Source organism: Onychostruthus taczanowskii, unplaced genomic scaffold (genome assembly GCF_017590055.1).
Source record: "Onychostruthus taczanowskii isolate IOZ18803 unplaced genomic scaffold, ASM1759005v1 scaffold17, whole genome shotgun sequence".
Taxonomy (NCBI): domain Eukaryota; kingdom Metazoa; phylum Chordata; class Aves; order Passeriformes; family Passeridae; genus Onychostruthus; species Onychostruthus taczanowskii.
In genome coordinates, this window is record NW_024498906.1 from 10306307 (window position 1) to 10330063 (window position 23757).

At 37.4% G+C, this 23757-nt stretch overlaps 1 protein-coding gene across 12 annotated transcripts in view; it reads left to right on the top strand.

Moving 5' to 3' along the window:
* KDM6A (lysine demethylase 6A) overlaps window positions 1-23757 on the top strand; it is a 152346-nt gene that overhangs the window by 34550 nt on the left and 94039 nt on the right. For 11 of the 12 annotated variants that reach the window (XR_005952299.1, XM_041399930.1, XM_041399931.1 and 8 more), the window contains exon 4: window positions 11494-11543. The exons of the other annotated variant lie outside the window; for it this stretch is intronic. Coding sequence is in view for 10 of the 11 variants with exons in the window: in XM_041399930.1 (XP_041255864.1) it covers window positions 11494-11543 (50 nt within the window). In the remaining variant the exon portion in view is untranslated. The remainder of the gene's footprint in view (window positions 1-11493; window positions 11544-23757) is intronic. 12 annotated transcript variants of the gene reach the window in all.

The following is a 23757-nucleotide window of genomic DNA, read 5'->3' on the forward strand; positions in this document are numbered from 1 at the left end:
CAGAATATTTACTTTTTTTCCCATGGGATGTCTTTTTTTCATTATCATTGATTTTTAATTTTGACATTAATTCAGATCTGCTTGTGTAGGAAAACAAACAGCACCCCCACCCTGAAAATGTGTACTCCCACCTCCCCATGCCTTTTTCCAAACACACAGTGATGCTGGTTTAGAGTTTCCCTGGGATGCAGAAAGAGGGAGATGAGTTAAAACTGAGAGTAGTTCAGGAGCATCGCGAGGTGACTCAGGCTGGCTGTGGGCTGTTTGATAGCACTTTGTCTGTGGGTCCACTGGCTCTCTGTCTGACATTAAACAGGGTGAGTTTGGCTTCTTGGGACCTTCATTTCTAAAGTGAGAAACATGTACATTTGGTGTTGCTCAAGAGGAATTTGCTGATACCTACATTCAGTCTGTAAATTCAGAAGGGTTTGGGTGATGGAGGCATCTGTATTGCACCTCAAGCCCATCCAATGAGTGGGATATAACCACTGGTGTTTCCAAATCAAGAGGCATGGGAAGACCTGCAGGGAGCATGGCAGTATGCTGTCTCTAAAATTTAGTGAAGAATAGTCTGATTCCATGCTTTTGTTTTGTTTTAAGAAAATTCTACCACTCCCTCTGCAAAAAAATGTCCACCACTCTTTCTCATTAGCCTAATGAAGTTAGGTGTGAGTGCATTGTGACCTTCTGGACTTATTTTACTCAGCAAAACCAGCCCAGGATTATGGACTGACCTGTATTAACTCTGCTTTTGAGTTGATAACAGTTAAGAGTGACAGGACCAGGTGTTGCTGTGGATCAGAGGCAGGGTTTACTGATGGGGCATCTGCTTTGTACTCTGAATATGGTTTTAAAAACAAACAGAAAAACTCCAGTTGATGGTTGGAAATATGAGTTCTCCAGAGCTGTGAAAGAGTATTAGCACAATAATGTGAGAAGAAAGATTAAGCCATTAAAAATCTGAATTAAAGTGCTTAATACTTTCTTAGATACCTATGTAAAGTCACATCTCAATTGTAAAAAAAGCCTCAAGAAGACTAAAAACCTTGTTAGTTATGGAATATTAAAAAACGTATCTGTATTTTCAGAGAAGTATAGTAGTAGTTGAAAATACTGGAGGAATTTTAATTGATGTAAAAAGGGAAATTTAAGGTTCTTTTTTATTAAGTGGGGGATGTATGTTCCTGTTCACTACAGTTTTTTGAACTCTAGTACGAAAGACTGTAAAACTATTACCCTCAATGCAGAAAGTCATAGATGTTCTATAACTAATTCACTACTATTTGAAGGAAGTAGAATGTTTGTGTGCCATTATACAGTAAAAATAAATTTCATTCCATGATACAAATTTCGTTACTTTAATTATCATACATTCTAATAGCATTATAGTTAAATTATATATGATTTAGAACAGAAAAGAGAGTTCAGAATGTTTTGATGTCACTAATGTATATTTTACCCAGATTTTAAGTCCTGAAGTTCTGGAAGTGTAAAATGTTGAAGGAGCATGGTATTCAGAACTATAAATCTTTGTAGTCTGAATTTAGTCAAAGTTATGGACAAGTCAGTGTGTGTAATAAATTTGATATAATTAATAAAATATCACAAGATAGTAGCATGTATAATGCTCCACAGTTTTTTTTCCCTTAAAAGCTTGTTACTTAATTAAATATCTTCAATAAATGCATGCACCTTTGTATATAATGTATGAAATGTTTTTTTATTAAGGCAGAAGTGGTAGTGTTCTTTTTTTAAAAATGCTTGCTATGAAGTTTGTGTAGAGCAGAACAAACTTCAAACTGTAGAACTGGGATCAGTGGTCAAGATGAAGCAGTGCTGGGATGACAGATCTGGGTTTCGTGTTGGTAGTTTCTTCTCTTTATATCTGTCTCATTTTTTCACAAACACATTGTCAGTGCAGGATCATGCAGCTGGGTGCGTTTTGTTGGATGTTCTTAGTGTTTTGATGTAGCTAATACCTTCTTGTGAATGTACTGGGATTGCAGGTCATTTCTTTGTAAGAATTAGGACTTAAACACCATAAGAGGGATCTTGAGAGAAAGTCATGGCAGGTTGCATCATTGAAACTCACATTATTGGTGCTGTTACTGCCCTTGCTGCATGTGCTCAGAGGGTATCAGGGAGGGGCAGGCTCCTTTGAATGTGCAGTCAGCTGATGCTTGATACTGAAGTCTATTTAACTTTATTTTTTTTAGTGAAAGCTCTTAAATATTGTAGTTCCCTTGAAGTGCAGTATGTTTTCTGAGAGTCCTAGCCACTGAATTCCAGAATCAATATGCTTTTATTTTTCTTCCTTGAAAAGAAGTACTTGTCTCCAAGAAAAGTTTTGCGTTTACATCAGAAATTACTGGATGGGGTTCTTTCTTCTCAATGTTTTACCTGAACTTAGACTGGAGTGTCAGTGCCACTACTAACCTTTAAAAGACCTGAAGCTGCTCTGCAGGTTTCAGTTTTCCAGAATGGAATAAGTTTGAATTGTGTTGATAGCTAAAGGGTTTTCTCTGCAGCCATGCAATGGTGTTGCTGTGTTATCAGCACTCTGCTGCTGTTAGGAGAAGGTCCTACGCAAGGGATCAGCCTTTTTGCAGATTTTGAATCCAGTGAGACACAATGACTATTATTCAGTCACTCATCACCAAGATTGCAGATGAATTGGTTTCAGCTTTGCCTGCATGTTCAGAGTGGTTTCTGTGCTCAGCTTTCCTTGTATTGATTGTGACTGATCAGAATTTGGCTTTGGGATTTCCTAAAATGGGAACGTGGACTCCTCCTAGTGAAAACTATTTCATTTCCTCAGTAGAATTTTCTTAACTCTGATCTGATTCTTCCTCCTCTCCCTTTTGACAAGGCAGCTATTCCCAGCTGTTGGATTGTTTTGGAGGTTCCCAAGCCTTTTGTTGCCTGGGCATGCCCTTGGTGGCACCCTGGCGTCTGCGGGTTGCTTTCTTTGTGCTGGCACAGCTGAGCCTGCAGCTGTGTGGGGAACTGATCCAACTGAAAATAACCCCACACAAAAAAATGCTGTGCAGTTGCCCCAGAATGTGAAACCTCAGCCTTGGGATTTTGCTGGAGGAGGTGGATGGGTTGTCATGGAGGCCTTTGGGTGCTGGGAGCATTCTGAATTCAGTTAGGACTCCTGGTGTGAACCTCTGAATTGTTTGCTGCTGGATTCTGTGGGACAGATGGGGTTTTTTTCCAAATTATCGTGCTCTGGTCTTGAAAGAAACACATGTTCCACCAATAGCTGGAGTTCATTTTTCATTTCATGACTAGTTTCCGTAAGCAGTAAGGAGTGAAGATAGTGATGTTTTAAGGTTTGGGTTCTAGCTGACTTGAGTTCTAATTGACTGCTGTTTAATGAGCTCATGGATTGACATCATCTGTGTTTTCCTCAGGGATCTTTTTTTTTTGCAGAAGGGTCACGTGCATTGACCGTGTTCAGTCTGTGACTTGGAGGACAGCTCACAGTGGCACAAGTGGGGATGTGCTTTAATCATTTGCCTCCTTGAATTGCTTTCTCTAAGCAAAATTCCTGGAAGTAGAAAATGCAGTTAATGAATGAATGATTTGAGAAAAACATGAATTTATTTGTGCCACAGTTACTAAAACACAGTAAATACTGTACTGATATAATTCTTACTGTTGTGCTCAAGTGGTAGTCTCCTTTTTAAGTGCTCTATGTCAGAACAGTTTTAGCAGTATTTATTTTGATTATAGATGGTGACTGCTTTGTCAAAAATACTAATATAAAAACATTTTAAGTTGTTTATAAGATAGTGTTTGTTAGTTCAGGGGCATTTTTTTAGTAATCATTAAGCGAAAATTTAAAACTGTACTAAAAAACCCCCAGAATGTTAATTGAGCAGCTCTTTTATTACGATGCAACCAAAACCTGAAATTTAAACACTTTGTGATTGTTCTCTTGTAAAGTTGTTTGGTTGTGAGAAACTCCCATATTCATCAATGTATGTGTGTTCTTTGTACTTACAATTCCAGCTCCATAGGGAATTTCTCTCTGGTGGTTAAGGTCTTTCAGGAATTTGAAAGGAAGCATTGTTATTGGGAAGCATTTTTATGTGCTGTGCTCTGAGGTGCAGGGTAGTAGCGGTAATTTTATAAAATATAAGGGAAAACTTCACAGCATGGACAGGATTGTGCTGATTCCTGCTGGGCTGTCTTGTCTTACTGAGGAGTCCTGAAGAACTAGAATGAATTAAATAGCTTGAATGAGTCAAGGAAGAGATGACTCTTTCAAATAAGTGTGATATTTGGGTTTAAGGGGTTTTATTTTGTTGTTTGTAACTGGTACTGACTGGTAGAATTTGAGTTGCTTCTATTTAGAGCTGTTTAACAGAATCCTGAAGATGAGATAAATTTTGGGTGGTTTAAATTTCAGGTGGTTTAAACTATTAAGTGAAATTTCTGCAGAAAAAAGGATGCTTAAGAACATTAAAATGTTCTTTATAAATTGTGTGTGTGTGGAGCAGAGGTTAGCAGTCAACAGTTTTATTATAAAATATACCAAGGCCGTGTTTTTCACTGGTTGTCTGGAAATTTTCACTTTGGAAAGTGTTCTAAATAAACAATTGTTAAAAGACCTTTTTGTGTAATACACTCTTGAAGGGTTTTTGAGCTTGATGAGAATCCATTGAGTTTCTTCACTGGTTCTCAGTATTTTAAGACTTTCACAGAGTTCAAGATCTAAAGGATTTATGTAACTGTAAACTTCTTGTCAAACTCTTGTATATCCTTCACATAAAATTCTTGATGGGACAGTGGTTTTCACACCACTTTGCTGCTGCATTACATTTCCAGATAGGGATGTGGAGCTGTTAATAAAATTTCTTAGAGGACCATTTGATGATTTTTCTGTCTTAAATCTATGCTTGTATTGCTTTTGTGTGTCAGCCTTCATTCTGTGTTAAAAGGAAGACATGCTTTAGGCTTCTTTGATTGTCTCTTTGGTACTTTCAGTACAAATCTCTGGAGGAAACAGAGAGCAGCATCTGCCTGAGGCCTTAAAACAAAAGACCCGAGTGGCATTTTGCTGCTCTCACTTCCACATTTTTTTTGGTTATTACAGAATCGTAGAATCGTGGGAGTTAGAAAAGACCTTTAAGATAACCTAGTCCAACCATTACCTCAGCACTGCCAAGGCCACCACTGAGCTGTGTCCCCCTGCAACACATCCACATGTCTTTTCAATACCTCCAGGCATGGTGACTGCACCACTTCCATGGGCAGCCTGTGCCAATGTCTGACAATCCTCTCACAAAGAGCATTTTCTAAATAGCCAGTCTGTATCTCTCCTGGTAGAAATTTAGGCCGTTTTGTTTGTCTTGTCAAGACTTGTTGCTTGGAAGCAGAGCCAGCTGACACCTCACCTCTACAGCTGCCTTCCAGGAGCTTTGTAGAAGGCAACGAGTTCCCCAAGCACCTTTTCTTCTAGGCTAAGCACCCCTGCTCCCTCAGCTGCTCCTCAGCAGGGCTGTGCTCCTTCCCCAGCTCCACTGTCCACCTCTGAACACGCTCCAGCCCCTCAATGTCCTGCCTGTCCTGAGGGGCCCCAAACTGGAGGCAGGATTTGAGGTGTGGCCTCACCAGTGCCACAAGGTGACAGTCACTGCCCTGGCCCTGCTGGCCACACCACTGGTGACACAGGCCAGGTGCTATTGGTCTCTCTTGGCCCTCCTGTTCATCCACCTGGTGACCACCACTCCTTTTCCACCAGTCACTTTCCAGTCCCTTTTCCCCCAGCCTGAGGAGGTGTTGTGACCCAAGTGCAGGACCCAGCACTTGGCCTGGTTGAAACTCAGCCCTTAATCCTCTTGTCCAGGTTGTGGATGAAGATACCAAGCAGGAGTGACCCCACATTGAGCCCTGGGGAGCACACCTGGTGACCAGCTGGATGTAATTCCATTTCCCACCATTCTGAACCTGCCCATCCAGCCCATCTAGTGTTTACCCAGCAAAGTCAGTTCTATTGGCTCAGGCTTGGAATTTTCTCACCTTTTGATGTCTTCAGTTTTATGGCAGAGCGGTTTTCATCTTTGCTGGGTTAAAACACCATGGTGGGTAAAACCTGTACTATATATAAGCTGTTTCTGCAGCCTGCATGTATCTCTTAGGTGCTTAATGAAGATTAATTTTTTTCCTGGAAGCAGTCAGATTTAAATAAAGAGATGTGCTCTTTCCAAGTTTCCCTTGTGCAGTTCTTCAGCTGATTTTCTATTTTACTATTAGTTTTCACATCAGATAAGCACTAGGAAATATTAATGCTTGTTTAAAAATTAAATTCAAAATAGTTGTGTTTAAAAAACATATTGTTTTACACAGACCAATAAAGAACTTTGGTTTGTATTAAAGTTTTCTTTTCAGGGTATGTCGTCAAATTAAAACTTGCTGTTTCTAAGTTCAGTAAGCCAAAAATTTGTGTTAGTCGCATTTAGCCTTGCAAGGTGCCACTAGATGGTGTTAGTATGTAGTTCACTTTCTTCTTACTCAAGCACTAAAATACTCCAACTGCTCCATGTTTGCATCACTTTGAAGGCCTCTTAAGTTTTAAGGTGTCATAAAGTAGGTTTATTAGAGCAGATCATAAAAGCCATGCTCTGTGACTAGCACATTTCATCACAAATCGTGCAAAGGTGACAAGTGGGTGGTTGTCACTCAGTCTAGACATTTTTCCTTCCCACTGTCACCTTTTTTGTTTGTTTAGGTCAAGTATGTAGATTCTGGAAACAAAGAGAGATTGTCTTATTTTACTACTGAAACTAAGTTTTGTCAACATCCTATGAACTTAAGTAGATGAAAAAAAAATCCTGAAACCACATAAATCAGATTTGTTTTTTATTCTCTATATGATACCAAGGAATCTTAAACAGGGAGGAATAAGGAACAAGTGTCATCCATGTCCTGCTTCTGACATGGCCCTTGGTCCTATCTTAGTAGGAGAGGAAGGCAAACGCTTAGGGGCACATAACAAAGTCTGTCAGGGTTAAAGTAACCATACATATTGCAAAGTGGGTAGTTCTGGGTGACTAAAAACCTGTAAGAGGAAACCAGTGTGTGAGCTCATTGCGGGTCAGCTCTGCACAAGGTGCCTGAGGTTTACAAACAGATTCTGAAGAGAGCCTGAGCTGAGGAGGATTCTTCCTGTTCAATGGTTGCAATTCTTTTAGAAAGGTGGTGTTTTGCTTTTCAGAGCTATTTCAGGTAAACATTTTCACCAAACGATACAGCTGATGGTGATTGACATGAAAAGCTGTGTATAGCTTTGGGTTGGACATGTCCCCTCCTCTGGGGAGGGTGGTAAACGCTGTATCTGCCACTCACAGGGTTTTCAGGAATGTGATTGCAAGGATTACATGTTAGGAAAATAATATACATGGCCAGGTTTTGGAGAGAGGTGTTCATAGCAAGAGTGTCAGCTGATACAGTAAGAAATTAAATAAAGGACAGCAGGTGGGAAATAAGTAACTTGAACACTTCTTTTAGTAATTGTTAAGTATTGTTTTGGGTGTCTGAATGTGGTCTGTCAGTTTTGTGCTTTTAAGAGCTTTCTGTGGTTGACTACAAAAAGTAGTTGAGGATGAGGCAAGAGGCATTGTCCTGCTGTTGATACTCTGTCCTGTTCTTTGAGTCCAGACATGCATTTTCTGGATGTTTGTGCGTGTCTCACATGCAGGGAAAAGAGAAGTTTTTATGTCCTTTATTGTCTTGATACAATTCCATATGTGTAAGAATTTCAGTGGCAAAGTTTTAAATTGAAAAAGCTCAATAGTAAGTTCCTAATCAAAAGATTGTCTGCAGAATCCTGCTGTGCCTAAGAGTGATTTCAAAGCACTCATTTTATAGTGCTTAAGACAGACATCATAACTGAAATGGAGTAATTCACTTGTATCCGTAAAAATGAGAGTTGACCCTGTGTTGAAAGAGGAGCAGTAGTTGATAGAATCTTTTTGTGACAAAAATTGTCTCACTTTGGAATGACCGGTCTTGGATCAAAAGTAAAGGTGCAAAATGATATTTCAGCCTTTAGTGTTGGGATTTTTTTTGTTGTTGTTCATTTTTGTTTGTTCTCAATTTTTTTTTTTTTTTAATACTACTAATCTGCTGCATGACCCAAGTAACTAGGATTTTTTGTTTTTTAATAAACCAGGGAATGTCTGACGGTAGGCACATATCATCCTACAGTCAGAATCATAACACTGATAAAGCACGCCCTCTGTTACAGATAGGGACTTCTGTAAAATTCTTGTGGCTCTGCAGGTGCAATTAATTTTTTTTTTCTTATTTTAGAATGAAGTTTGCATTTTGAGGGATTTGCACTTATTTCCTGTAGATACAAAGTTAATTTAAGGGAGAAGTTGCTTGTAGTTCCACAGTACACGCTTTAGATAAGGTACTAATTTCTACACCATAAAATTTAGAATAAATATATGCTTATTGGTGACTCAGGGACTATGAAATACGATAGGGTTCAAAATTTATGGTTCATGTTTTCCTTTATATCTGGGTTGGTTCAGTTTTTCAAAAATCTTGCTTTCACAAATTGATTTCTGGCATCTCATGCAAGATTCTTCTTAGGGATATGCTTGATTAGGACTATTTCATGTTGGTTCTGTCAAAAAGAACATTTTATTGAATCCTTTTTTTTTCTGTTTTTCTGTTCCTTTGATCCTTTTCAGCAGCACTTGAGTGCTCATGGAGCAGATATTTAATGTAGGTGTCCAATGTAGTTGTAAAAGGGGCTGAAATCAGATTTCAGAGGTAACTACTGTTAGTTGAGCACTTCATAATACTGAAATTATGCATGGTGACACTTTTTAGTTGTCTGGCTTTCTTGAGGAAAGGGGCATTTAGCTCTGGTTTAAGGGAGCCCTCCGTGATTCATCCTTTTTTAGAAGAACTCTGAGAATTTTAGCATTTCATCTGCAAGAAGTAGAAAGGGAATAGTGTTAGCCTAGAACAGACTGGATCCCTGGGTGTTTCTGAAGCCACCAGGAGGGTTGGGCATTTCAGACACTGAGGAGGACTGAAGTGTCCTCTGTTCCTCTGGAAGAGAAATGTGGCTCCTTAGAATGGAGGCCTTATCTTCTTATCACATAAGTATAAACAGACTTCAGCAGTCCATGCTTCCCATGTGCTTGTTTTTAATTGTAACTGAGCTTGGAACATGGAATGATCACTTCAGCTGTTCCTGTGGGAAGCTGATGAACTTTATTGAAGAATGGAAGAGTTAGAAAAGAAAATCACAGCCAAACATCCTTTTTCTTAAAGAAAACTGATAGAAAGTCATGGAGCAAAAGACTCCTTTCTGTGATGACTTCCCTCCATGTGAAATGGAGGTGTTAGGATTTTTCAGGGCAAGTTTCTTCTTGCTTTCTTTTTTCCTATTCTTTCTCTTTAAGGTGTTCTGTTTACTTATGTAGTTTTTTAATACTGTTGACATTTTACAAACTTACTAGCAGTGTCTTAACTGCTATAGGTAAACATATTCCACCTCTCCTTTTTAATGGATGGTTACTTCCTCTATTTTTTAACAGCTACAGTGAAAATATTCTCCCTTTTATTTTCCCAGTATAAATCCTTAGCATTGTATTTAATGCTCTTTTCATCTTTTTATCCATATCCCCTGTAGCTGACTGCAGTAGTTGCTTTAAAAAAAAAATGTTTACAGGAAGTTCTCAGTTCCTTGAATCTTGCATAATATGCTCCTGTTGACCTGAGTATTTGAAATATACTTTAACCCTTAAAATTGGGATAGGTACTGCTTGAGTAAAAAGAAAAAAAACTCCTTTTATTTGTAATGTGATGCATTATGAAACTGTTTCATAGAGCATGTGCATGTTCCTGTTGGGGAAAGCAAAGTCATTACCATGTTCAGAAGATAATTATTCCTTTTTTGTTGAAAACTTACTAATGATATTTGGGAGAAGTTGAATCTAGAAGGACTTTGAGGGGGAGTAGGATGTTCTTTCATCTTACTGCGAAAATCCTTTAAAACATAATTAAAGAATGTGACTAAAATATGCTTAGTTTTAACATTCTTCAACTTATATTGTTAGACTGAAGTCATATTCTTCCATTTGTACCAGTTTTTTTTTTTGGGTGGGGGGAGAGTTGGAGGAGGAATTGTATTCTTAAATTGTGAAAGACTTAGATTAGATTTTTAAGTGATTTTGTTTGTCTGAGCTGCATTGTTTTAAATACATTGCCTATTAGTAATGTGTGGTCAATGAGTATTATTCTAAGTTCATTTTTCTAATCTGGGCATCTAAATAAACCGCAGTTTAGAACATCAAAATTAGAAATTGGCCTCACAAGCATTTTTGTGGAGAGGGGCATGTCATGGGCATGAATCAGCATCTTCTGTTTACAGATAAAGGTTGTGAGTGTCCATAGACAGAGGAGTGCAGAGGTTCTGTGTCTTTGCCATGTATGTTCTTATTTCTCTTAAGCACAAGAACTTTGGTCAACTTACAAAAATGAATATGCAAGACAGGCGTTGAAGGGTGATAACATTTATGGTTGTGATTTATCCATGGTGCTTGAAGGAAATGAAGCTGCACCTAAAGTACACGTTGTTCTTGTCTCTTAATCTGTTTAGTGCTTTTGGTTTTCCAAAGCTGGAGTTGTCTTCTTGTGTTGTTTGGTTTCCACACATTGTGTATTTTTCATTCTTAAATCTTAGTGAGCAAACACTTGAAAAATCAGAATCTTGGTGTTACTGCAGTGAATCTTTACTTAAAATGCTTCATTTTTGATGGCTCCTAGTGCGGTGTTCTTAGCAAAAAAGCAAAGCCTGTTTGTGTTCTAGTCCGAGATGGCCCGTTAGCCCAAGGGCAAGATGAATCAACCAGAATTTTTGGTGAGGAAGAGGGATACAGGAGTGGTATTTGGAGAAATTGGTTGCTAAGTAGAGCTGATATTCTATTGAACAGAGCTGTTATTAGCGCTGATTTGCAGGTTAGTCTTGGCCGTGGCTCTGGAATAAAATGTTAGCTTTTATTTTTTTTCCGCTTGCTTTTGTTTCTCAGAATGAAAGGCCATGTGAAATTGATTTCTCTTTGTATGTCCCTCCTCACCAGTTCTTCAGAAATTACAGGGCATCAGGGAGCGTGGTAAATGAGCTACATGATTAAATTTTTAAATCTTACAACAGCTTTGTCCGGGATGAAAATCCCAAAATTTCAAATTATTTCTTTGTTATAGGTTTTCTTTAAAATATTGCTTGATTTACATTTGTAAGATTAATAATAAATATACTTTTGGGTTGACATTTCATAAAACAAAATTATAATCTTAAGGAATGCATTGCCCACAACAGTGTACTTACCATGGCAGTGTTACTTTTATTAAACCATTTATCATTTTAATGTTGTGTATTCTGACTCTTAAGGATTTTTATCTTTTTCTTCAAAGAAAATGAAACAAAACAAATTGAACATTCATTTTTCTTTCCTACAGCATTATCTGCATACCAGAGGTACTACAGTTTACAATCTGACTACTGGAAGGTCTGTATATGCTCTTTTTTTTTTTTTAATTTTAAAATGTGCTGCTGTAAATGTTCAATTTTTTGAAGTAGATTGTGTTCAATATAAGTTTGGAGTATCTACCTGCAATGTCTTTTTGGCATATTAATTGAGTCTTAATGTGAATGTTCACCTATATGTGCAATTCATTAATAAATTTCAGTGCAAGTAAGTCTTCAAGTCATGTATTGAAAAGGCAGCTCAATTCAGCTGGCAGGTTTTAAATAATTTTTGTTACCATCATTATCCATTACTTCAGGTTTTTTATGTAGCACAGATATTTGGATGTGTGTATGGAGAGCAGCAGAACGACTTGAAAGGTGCTGTGCAGGCGTTGGACTGGGAATAGGAAAAATGTTCTCAGGTTGCTTTTTGTTTCCACAGACACCAGATTGTTTAAAGTCCTTTTCAGTATTTTAAATAACACTCTTACGTCAGATAGGAGCCGATCCTGTTGGTGTAGCTGTCTTGCTGTAAGTAGAGGTATTGTGTCTGTAAGTAGAGGTATCATGACTTCAGATGAATAAAATTGAAAAAATTTTTACAGTGGCATTGTCAGAAGTTGTCAGCATTGGTATATTGTCGCATGAAATGATTTGAAGCTCCTGGTTGAGAGAGAGGTGCAGGAAAGCACATAACACATTAGATATTTGTGTGGTCTTAAGCAGCACACTTGGAAGTGTGGATAAATGCATCTTTCAGATAGGGAGGGCTCTTGGTACCACATAGAAACGGCACCAGAGAAACAACATTTTGTGTGTTCTTTGCGTTTCTAGGGACTGTAACAATGCTCTGAAAATCACTGTGGCAGCTTCTCCCATTTGGGCACAGGATGGAGAGAAAGGCAGGGTAAATTAAGGGTGGAAGAGTGAACTAGAGTAAGTGTTTTATAGCAGATAAAGGACAGCTCCAGTTGGAGGATGCTAGGGAAATTTTTGGTATTGTCTCGTAAAGCTCAAGCAGGAGTTGTGCAAGTGCCATATTTCGGTGAGCCATTTTGAAATAAAAAGAGTTTTTCCAGAAGTAACTCCTGCAGTTTTAAAATTACAGCAATAAAAACATTAATCTATTCTTGCATGGTTTTGGAGAGCTGCTTTAAAGATTGCTGTAAATAAGTGACAATAAAAACATTAATCTATTCTTCTTACGTGCTTTTGGAGAGCTGCTTTAAAGATTGCTGTAAATAAGTGTTGAAATTGATCAATTAATTAAAAATCAATTGTAATAGTTTCTGTTGTTTGTACTTTTTCACATTAAGCATGTCGAAATAGTTTATGACTGGAATTATTTTTTTCTGGTTTTTATTCCAATGGCTCATTATTAAAATAAGTGGTAGGTGATTACTAACTTATTTCCCCTGCATTTTCAGAGTTCAGGGTGGAATGTAAATGATTATATGTAGTTCTATAGGTATAGGTTTTTTCAGTGAGGCTCAGAATATTTTCTGCAGTTAAAATAAATGTAAACTCTGACTATTCTGCAGTTTCATCTCAAGAGCACTGATGGCAATAAAATTTTTGTTTGTATACAATGTGTGATATTTTAAGACACCTGTTTCTTGTATATATCTCCAGAATTTTACCTAGCAGGAATTAGTTTGAACAGTTCCAGTTGCAAACATGAGAGGATTGGTTGCAGTTGACAAAAGAATATTTTGAGTACTGCAAATGAAAAATCCAACCCAAGAAGAAAAAAAAACCAAAAACCAGTAATTTTTCTCCACGCTGGCTTCCCCTGGGAAGGATCTCATTGTGAGCTCCCTTATAATGTGTAGCCCAAAGTGGTTCTTTTCCTAAAATCTTGGGGGATTTTTAAAATTTTGGTATTCATTAAAATTTGATATTCATGAAAAAGAGCCTGAAAAAATCCAAAACCATTTTTCAGCTAATAACTTTTTTACTGAAAGTGGTAAAAATCACAGGTGGATCATATTTCATCTTATTAATGGATGATGAAGCTGCTCTGGAGTTGGCAGTGGGAAGCTGCCTGGATTGAGTCTAGAGGAAGATCTTCCCCTCCTCCCTCCAAGGGAGAGGATTTATTGTTTCTTGTCATCCTTAATGCCCTGTATCTGTAAGAAACCATTTAGTCAGGAATAGCAAGTTTATGGTGTATTTTTGGTCACACTTTTTGTTCTACTTTGTGATTTTCTTTTTTTTTTTTTTTTCTAAAGAGATACAGATGGCAAAAAACTCATTCCCCATAGATATTTTACTGTTGTGGAATTTTTTTAAGAGGTGGGTTTTTGTTTTTGTTTTTTGTTGTTGTTGGTTTTTTTTTTGGTTTTTTTTTTTTTTTTTTTTTTTAGGTTTTTTTTAGTTTTTAAAAAATTTTTTTAGTTTTTTCTTTTTAGTTTTTACAGGGCTGGATGTCATCAGTTCAGGTGTTGGAATTTATGATAGTAAAGGAAGGAAGAGAGAGAAGGGTGTGAAGGAAGGATGGTATTTGTGAGCTGTGAAGGGAGCTGCCTTGAGAGATCTGGGAAACTGGAGAATGCTGAATCACATGAAGGTTATTATATAAGGCAGGGCTGAAGTCAGACAGGAGCAGCCTTATAAACTTGGGCATTTTGTCTGAAATTACAAACTGTCGTGCAGTGCGAATTTACGTGGTTGAAATAAGGGCCCTCTATGTGCTCTGTTTTTTAAAGGGAGAACTTACAGAAGAATTGTGAGAGTTTTCAGATTGCTTTGGGTGTAGTTTGGCCTCCTTTTATAAAGTATTTTTGTTCTCTGCTACTTTGGATTTTGAGAGTTGCATGGGGTTCATAATTGAGCGTTATTTTCATGCATTGTTCATTTCATGATATGCAGTCTTATGTTTCCTTTCATGAAAAAAGCATTTTACATTTTTTTGTTTCCCCATAGATTTTTCTGATGGTCTGAATTTTCATAGATTTTTCTGATGGTCTGGTCTGAAACAACCAGTTTGTGTTCTGTCAGAATTTGATGCATGGGTTGTTTTGTTGCTATTACAGTAAGCATTGTGTTGATCGTGTGGAACAAAAAGAGAAGGAAAAAACACTTTAGAAAATATGTTCTGGATATATATTCTAGTGACAGGAGTGAAGGTGAAAGGTTAGGAAGATGCTGTATTTTGCCATTTACCAGATCAATACTCCCTCAGTGCTGATGACATATTATTTCCTTTCAAAGAACTATCTGTATGGATAGTTTTGAAGGTGTTGGGTTGCATTATGCCACATATTCCTGAGTAGACCATTTTTTGCTGTAATCTTTGGGTACTCAAAGATCAGTGTAAAATGTCCTGCAAAATAATTGAGTTTCTGCAATTTTTGACCACAAAGGCACTGTGGTACCTCAGCTCAGCATTTAAAAAATCAAATTATTTGACTTGAAATGTTATGAAGTAAGTATCTCAACTTGGATAAAAGCCGATCTGACTTTCATTCTTGCATTCAAGTAGTTCTCTCAATGTTTCTTATGTGCCTATGCTAAAATAAATCTCCCTTCTGTGCAATGTACTTCATTCTGACTTCCTTTTAAAACTCCCCTGTGTCAACGTGTTGGGGGAGGTGAGGAGGACTGTGGGGGATGAACGGATACAAAGGGCAGTTCAGGAGAGGGAGACAACAGCTAGAACTGCAATTTGTAGATGTTGATGCTCCTGGGAAAATAAAGATATCAAGTGTAAATGTCTGCCATGATTATCAGTTTTGACATATTCTGAGGAGGCAGGATTAGAAGCTCAGCAAGAGTAAGATATTCCTGATTTTATCCAAACATGATGGCAGATATCTGGCACCTGTAGGAAGTTATTTTAATCATCTTGTGGTTGTATTATAATGGACTTGATCATACTGAACTCTTTTATATAATACCTGAGTTACCTCGGGCTGTCCTAGAAAAATTACATTGCATGAGTGAATTGAGTGTAAGTAAAACACCTGGATCCATTGCAGTACATAGGGCAGGAGAGACTCAAAAACCCTGTTCCACAGATTTGGGGCTCCAAGAAGTGCCAGTGCTCACTAAAGTGATTACTGGGAGAGCTCCTGAGAGGAGAGCCTGGTTATCCAGTATTTAGATTAGATCTCTGCTTAGGCATGGCACTGCTGCTGCAGCCCTTGTCTGGTTTGATAATCTTGATTAAAGATTTGTGACCTTTGTAGGTAGGTGAGTGTTCACAAATTGTCAGTTAGGAATTGTGTGCCTGCAGTTGTAGCAACACAGTTTGAGTAAATAAAACCTTCTGGTACATCTATGTTAGGGAGCAGAAAATTCCTTTATGCTGATTCTCTGAAGTGTTTGAGCATCTGTTAGGGACATCTCTGTGCTTGGGGAATGAATGTGAAGATTTCTAGACACTTAAATCCAGGGGGTTGTGGACAAGTTATGAGGAACATGGCAGCAGCACTGCTGAAGTCCATTATTCTGTGTTAATTCATCAAAGAGTAGCATCCTGCTGGTTTAAGTTTTTTTTCTTAAAAAGTGTTTTTTATCAGAGTAACAGAGGGTATGCAGGTACTTGAACATTTCTATTCACATGTGAATAAATTGAAGGATTGACAGGGCACAGAATTTAGAAATACATCTTAAAGTGTTGGACATTACTGTGAAAGTGACTTAATTCTTTTTCAAGGTAGTCTTTACTTTGGAATAGGATGCTAGACCTGGGATTGAGGGTGCCTGAGAAAGAAAAGAGACCTCAATTTATTCATCTACTCAACTGTAGTATCTCTTTATCAAGCAGTGCTTGGAGTGGATCAGTCAGGAAGTCTGAATGTTCCTTGAAATGTTTAAGGAACACTTAATTAGTGAGTTATATCCTCCAACATGAATTCAGATATAGAATTCTTGTTAGCTGTTGACTTTTGTTGGAAAGTTGCCTAGAAGGAAAGTAAATCTGTCAGGAACTCGTTATCATTTTATGAAAATGGCCTTAATCACCCTTCTCTTTAATAAAGATTTCATTTATGTGGACAAGGTGAAAACATCAAAGAGGTTTGGTAAACCCCAGGAAGGGTTTTCAAAGACCTAATTCTGTGTTACAGTGGATTTTAAAAACATCTGAGTGCAAATGTGGTGCAAACTGAACTTACAGTTGCAAGGCTATACTGTAGAACACTGAATAGTTGTGTTAAGAAAAAATAGAGAAATTGAAGAGGCGGAGGTAAATCCCATAATTTTGCAACAAGGTGAGGTTTTAGTTTAGTTCTGGAAAGCACCTGTTTGGTACTACCCTCCCTATGTTTACTGGGCAGTAGAAGAAATTACTGTCTAAATTTTTGCCTTTTTTCATATTTATTTCTTAAATTATTCTTGAAAATAAGATTCTGGCTGTATATACACAAATAGGAGTATTTCCCCTCACTTTTCTCAGGTAATCTTTATAAAACAGAGAAGAATCCAAAACTGCATAGAGAAAAAACCTCCAAAACCAAACCAGAAAAACAAACAAAAAACCCAAACCAAAATCCCCTGACCTGAAATTCTCTTCAGAAAGCCAAATGCCAAAGGAAAATTCAGTTGTGTATGTGGGTGCTAATCATGGAACAGGGATGAGATCTCAGTCTGTGCTGTTGTTGGTTTGTTGCAGAAAGCAATTTTATAACCCTCCTTTTTATGTTGATCTGAAGTGTATTTAAGTGCCAGGTAGTATTTTTAAATGCTGTTCTATAATTAGAGCTATGTAGAAATTTCTCAAGCTTATGGCTAAACGCCTTGTAATTAGTAGAAAGGCTTTTTTGTTCCAAAGAACTAAAGTAACTAAAGACCACAGATGTTAGTTTTTAAGTGTGACCTGTTGCTTGTTTTAATTGTTTTATGCAGCTTTTTTTCGTCCCCGTACTTTTTTTCCATTTTGTTTGGTGAAATAGCTTTTTTTGGTAAAATTGGAAAATAATTAAAAAAACATTATTCTTTAATTTTGCCTGACTTACTGTCTCCTTTTCTCCAGACTGTAAGTCTTTTTCTCCCTTTATAAACAGTTGGACAAAAAGCAATTACTAGACATACTGATAACAGCAAATAAGAGAACATTTTGCACCTTGGAGATCCTTTAGAAGACAGCAATTTTCCACTTCATTGACTCACAACTGTTTTATTTTCCACAGTAAATTCAAAAAAACGAGTAGTTTTTTAAATAGAATTCATCAAAAATTTCATTATTTTTTAATTAGATATAAATGCTGGGTTTAATTGAAACAGTGCAGTTGTATAGGATCACTTGAAATTGCTGGAACAGACACCCTCCTGGAACAAAAGTTGGAGAAGTAGGATGATTTGTTAACGCTGCTTTTTATTCAAACCCTTAGGTTTTAGAAACTTTTATTTTAAACAAAATGGTGATTCTGTATAAAGAGATAAATTTCCCCTTAAGGGTCCTCAGAGAACAATATCTTACAGTTACACAAAAAGGCTTCAGTATAAATTATTGCCCCATAGCAACACAGGGTACCTACAGAAAAAAAACAAAAGAAACATCCTGTTTGATCAGAGGATGCTTAATCAGAGAAATGTTGAGAAAAACTGATCAGGAAAGCAAGTTTCAAAAATTCTCACTGAAGTTGAAGTTTGCTGAGATGCAGACATTGCAAAAGGAGCTGGGAGATGCAGCAGTGACCTACACATGGGTATGTTAAAAACCTGCAACTCAGGATGTATTTGCAAATCAAAATGACAGGGTAGGAATAGAATACATAGAAAGAGGAAATAGAGATTCAGCAAGTGAAAAATAAAATCAGGAATTAAATAAATATTCAGTGTCTCTGTGAAGCATGGAGGTATTAATAATACCTTCTATATGCTCTTTAATTCTGCCTGACAGTATAATGGTTGTCAGTGAAGCACATGGGATTCTGTACCACCCCTCACTTTTCACTAAAACAGGTTTTTGGATTTCAGTCCTTTCACTTGAAGGGTCTTGATGAAGACATTCAAGTTATGTTCTGAGAAGGTATAAAATACAACTGAAAAATAATACTTCCAAGACTTCTGCTGTAGACTGAGAGAGACAAGCATGATGACATTATGTGTTATGGAAAACAAAATGAAAAACAGAGATAATTTTGTCCTCATTTTTAGATACTGATGAGAGTGGATCAACATAATGGAGATAAAAAGCATTTTTATGGGATTTAATGGGGATAAGCATTTTCCAGGAGACTGTTGAGGGAAGTAGTCTGGGAATAGTCTGAGTCTGATACTGTGTGATAATATAGGATGGGAAGTGATCATGTCCATAAAAAGAAAAGAGGAGGGGGAAGGTTGAGGAGAGAAAAGTCTGTAAGGCCAAGTGAGATTGAACAAATAATACGAGGAAGAGGAAAACGTGTTAAGAAGGAAGAATGGCAGGATGTGGGGGAAGGAAAATTCTGGCCTTGCTGAGAATTAGAATGAAAAGAAAATGAGAACAGAAAACCCAAACTTTAGGGCTAACAGCATATGGGGAGAAGGGAGGAAGGTATATATAGAATAATACCAGAGTGGATTATGAGAGGTTTGAACTGAGACTTCTGCCAGCTTTCTCCCTAACCGTGACCCCTGTGTAAATTCACCATGCAAACTGGGAGAGATTTCAAATTAACAAAAAATAAAAATCCAAGGAAGACATTTAAGTATTCAGGTGAGGAGCCCAGTATCCTTTTCCATCAAAGGGTCTGGATTTTGTTTTGAGGAAGGAATAAGAAAATAGAGTGTGAAGCACTGAGGATCACTCAGAGAGCGAAATAAACGGATAATAAAAATCAGGGATGTTTAGTGTGGAGTAAAAGTAACAGGGCTTCAGCTGGTAAAACTGAGCTTTGTGCCCTGACCTTGCTGGAGAGCCCATGGCAAAGGGAGGAGTGACTTGGGCTGACCGAGACTCCACTCTCAGTAATGAAACTACAGAGATTTTTTAATGTATGTAGCTGTTACTGCAGATGGTGATAACTTAACAAATTACTGCCACAAAATAAAGGGGTTTACAGTAATAAGGATGTAGCAAGTGCACGAAGTCTTTTACTGAAATGCTGATGGAAAATAGAAGAGAGCATGTTTTCCATAATAATTAGGTTTTGGGAGTGCAGGGGATGAGAGCAGTTCTGGTGAAAACTTCACCTTGATCCTGAGATATACTGGCAAAACAAAAAGAGTGGGAAAAATGAAATGCAGCAGATACAGCATCATCATAATAACAGATTTTTAAAGATTATTGATACATTTAGATCATGAGCTTGTCCCTTTAGTATGTCATGGTGCATGAAAATTGCATTTGAGAAGGTATTGGAAAAGATAGAGAAGTTGTTAAAAAATGAAGACCTAAGAGAAATTTAGAGTATGAAGACTAAATGAAAGGCTGAATTTGTGAATTTTGCACCTTATAATCTCTTCTGTATTGAAATGCCTGGTAGCTTTATTAGCACTGTAAATGGGGTTCTGTCAGCAATCCCATAGCTCTGATCAGTTAGTATGATTAATTTGTGACATTAAAAAAAATGGGATTTTTAAATCTAAACTGTGTTTATCAAGACTGGGGTTCTCTCTCTTAATGCTAGAAGGTATATGCCTTCAAAATGCTTCAGAGAAATTTATTAATAAATAAAGGGAAATGCTGGAAAGGTAATGAGATTGTGTTGCCAATAACACTTGGTTGTCTGTAAATGCACAAAAAAATAGAGCAAATTAATAACTGTATTTGGGTTTAAGAGAAAGACGTTTTAGTGTTGCATGCTAAAAGTAAATGTAATTTTTTGAAAGTCAGTAAAGCAGACAAGTTGAAAGAACTGTCTCTCTTTTTTTATTTTTATAAAACATGTTAGATTAATGCCAGCAAGAAAGACGAAGAAAGAAATGTATTGTTATTTCATGCTGTTTAATTAGAGGAAAGCACGACTGATTTATTGTTTAGAAAAGAGCATATGTTCATCCAGGTATTTCTTAAGGAGTAATGTATCTTAAGAGTCATAGATTAGGGTTTTGTGCATTGTGGGGGAGGTGTGGGTATGTGTGTGTCTGAAATTCTGCCCCTCTTGCAGCTAAAACAGAATTCTTAGGTAGTCCCATCAAAATATGATAATTGTTAATACAGACAAATAATGCAGCATGTCCGATTTTGTGTACAGGAAAACTGTACAAGGATCTAATAATGAACTCTTACTAGATGAATTATGTAATGAAATTATGACAAGGGAGTGTCTTCCCTCTCCTTGAAAGGTATCAAGATGAGGTGTAAAACCTTAAAAAGACTATGACTGGCAAATTTAATAAATCTTGACATGTTGTCTTTGACCTCGTGGTTAATTTGATTAATTAGCTTTCTTAAATGCCTCTTTCTATTAACTGTTGTCACACAAAACAAAGGAATCCCCCTCTGCACGTACGCCCCATGCGCCTGTTTGGGTCCCAACAAGCTTTAGATGTTTTTAGGGAGCGCTCGTGTTACTCTGTGTTTAGGAATATTTTGCATTTGCCCTAAATTTGAAAAAAGAAACTATTTCAGTGTTTGCAGTTCTGATTTTTTTTTTAATGTGTATTCATTCATTAAGCTATTCATCCCTTTTAATCAACGGATTTATAAGAACTCAGAAGTTTGAAATATCTAATATACTGAAAATGTTAGAGGAAACAACGTGTTTTGGGGAAAAAATTGCTGGTGTCAGGAGGAGGAGGCAAGACAGAATCTCAGAGGGAGCACTCTCCTCTCACCCTGGAAATGGCATTTGTTTCCAGACTGTTCATTACGTTTTCTAATGAGGACTTCACCCTGGAAATTCAGCAGGAATGCTCCTCTTGTCCCTCTGTATGTGTGATCTCTGTCTAGAAGCCCAAACACTCTGGGTGGAAATAACACAAATATCATCAGGATTGATGGCAAAGTCTCTTCAGAAAAGCTTTTTATTCACGTTGAATTCTCCTGCTGCCGAAGTTTCCTTTGTGCAGGATAAAAACCATCATCATTCATGTGCTAGTATTTAGATTAATAGCATGCTTCCCTTCTGCAGCCCCTTGGTTGGGGATTCAGGATGCTGAAATATTAGATGTGCTGAAGTGTGGCACTGGAGAAACTCATCAGTTGGGAATGCTCGGAGAGAGGTGTTCGTAGTTGAGTAGAGCATTCTGACTCCAACAGGGGATGCATCTCCAACAGGCAGGAATAATACTTGAATGGTGATAATGTTGAGTGACCAAATGTCTCTTTTTCTAAATAGAAACAATTATTTTGGAAATGCTTGTGATGCTTTTTCAAAAGCCTGTTGTTTGCAGAAGCCACAGTAATGGCACAGTGACTTGTCACTCTGTATGATTGCTCGTTCCTCGCATGGAAAAGGTTAAAACAAAACCCATCACCCTGGTTTTCAAATTTCTGTTTTGTAGACTCCTATTTGATCTGTAACATGGTACAATGTCTCATTAATGAATTTCAGAAAGGGTTCTTTTACATTTTAAGGTCCGTTCTTTAAAAAGAGGAAATATTTGCTGAGTTTCAGAAACAAAGAACTGCTTTATTTTGCAAATTCTGTGTTTTTGAATTTGCTCTCTCTGGAACTGGCATCTCAGTTGCTTTTTTAAATACTCTTTCAAGCATATACCTAATTGAAGTGTTGAGCTTGCATCCTTTCCTCCTTTCCTGAAGGATGCAGATTCAGCTTCTTCCGTGTGGTGGGTGTGGGTGGGAGAGGAGTGGTGGAAGTGTGAGTGGATCCAGTGCAAATAGCTGGAGAAGGCAGCAGGTGGGAGGATGGGGAGACAAAGAGCTTGGGGTCTCTTTAAAGACTCTGTGAACAGCCTGTGTGAGGCAAATAAGTTCATACTTTGAAGAAAAGGCAGGCAGTTCAAAATGGTTTGAGATTAATGTTTGAGCATGATTGTGCTCTGAAATAAATGTAGCTATTTTTCCTTTTTTCCCCATTCAGTCTTTTTTTAAAATTAAGTTTTACTTAGTATTTTTCTTGCTGAAGCATTAATTTAGACTCTTCAGAATTCTCAGGGTCATCCAAAAAACAGCAATAAAGCTGTATTAGCAGACATCATAACTACACTTACGCTGTTTAACATCTAAAAATGTTTTCTAAAAATACTTCAGGTCTTGTTTTTCTCTCCTCCCAATGAATACTGGGTTCCATTTCATTTATTTACCTATTGGACTCTTGATTATTGGAGTCAGGCACAGATGTGTTTCCAGGTATCTTAATGATGTAGTCAGAATTTAATGAACTTTTTCTGAAAACAAGCTGGAAAATCTGATTCCAATCCTGTTAAACACTGTGGAAAAGGAAATGGCTTTCAGTCATATCTGCAGTTTAGAAAGGAAAGAAGATGATAAACTCATTATAATTCTGAAATATTTTTGTTAAAACTAAGGGATAGAAACCCATAGGCGTGGCAGAGAAGGGGGAAGGGGGAATGTCTTTACACAAGGCCTGCTGGTATTTCTGTTTTCTGTTCTGTTCTGTGTTTTCTGTTCTGTTGTCAGCTGTGGGAAATTCATGCCTGCTGCATCTTTCCGGTTTTGTATCACTGGCTGTATGGAAAGTTGTATTAGTTTTGCAGAATGCTGCAGACACAGTTTTAATTGCTCCAAAAAGCAGATGAACAATTTCATGGAGGAAAAATCCATTAAGAGCAATTAAATACAATGACATTTTGTTTGGCTTTAGAAACCTTTGAAAATCTCCACAAATCACTGGAGGTTAGGATGGTGTTCTTGCATGGGGGAGGCTTAAAATAATGATAGAAAAGGGAATGAAGTTACTCTTACATGTATAACTGCAACAGCAACCTTATAAAAGTTCAGTGTTACTTCTGAATTGTATAATAGCCTGTCCCATCCCTCCAGGATCACCTACAGGTAGTTGTGTTTCCATTTGCTGATGTGGTCTTTACCTTTTGCACAGGAAGGGTGATTTTCTGATTAAATACAATCATTGGATGTTGTCTGGAGCAGAGTTACTCTCTGAAGCTGTACAAGAGTCAAGAATTTCAGTACACGATCTCTTCTCTCCCCATGAAATCCATAAAAATACAGTAATATAAATTAAATCATCCATCTAGTTCATAAGGGAGCATTACAATCCTGTCTCAGTTCTGGCTTTGATCTCAAAATCTGGGCAAACAGAGCCCTCTGTCTGTCTGAATCATGTAAGAAAAGCTTGTCTTGAAGGCACTTCGTTTCACTCAGGATGAGTGAGATTCAGAGGAATGTAAGCCTTTTTTCTCCTAAACTTTCTTCCCTGTGCATTGTTGTCAGACAT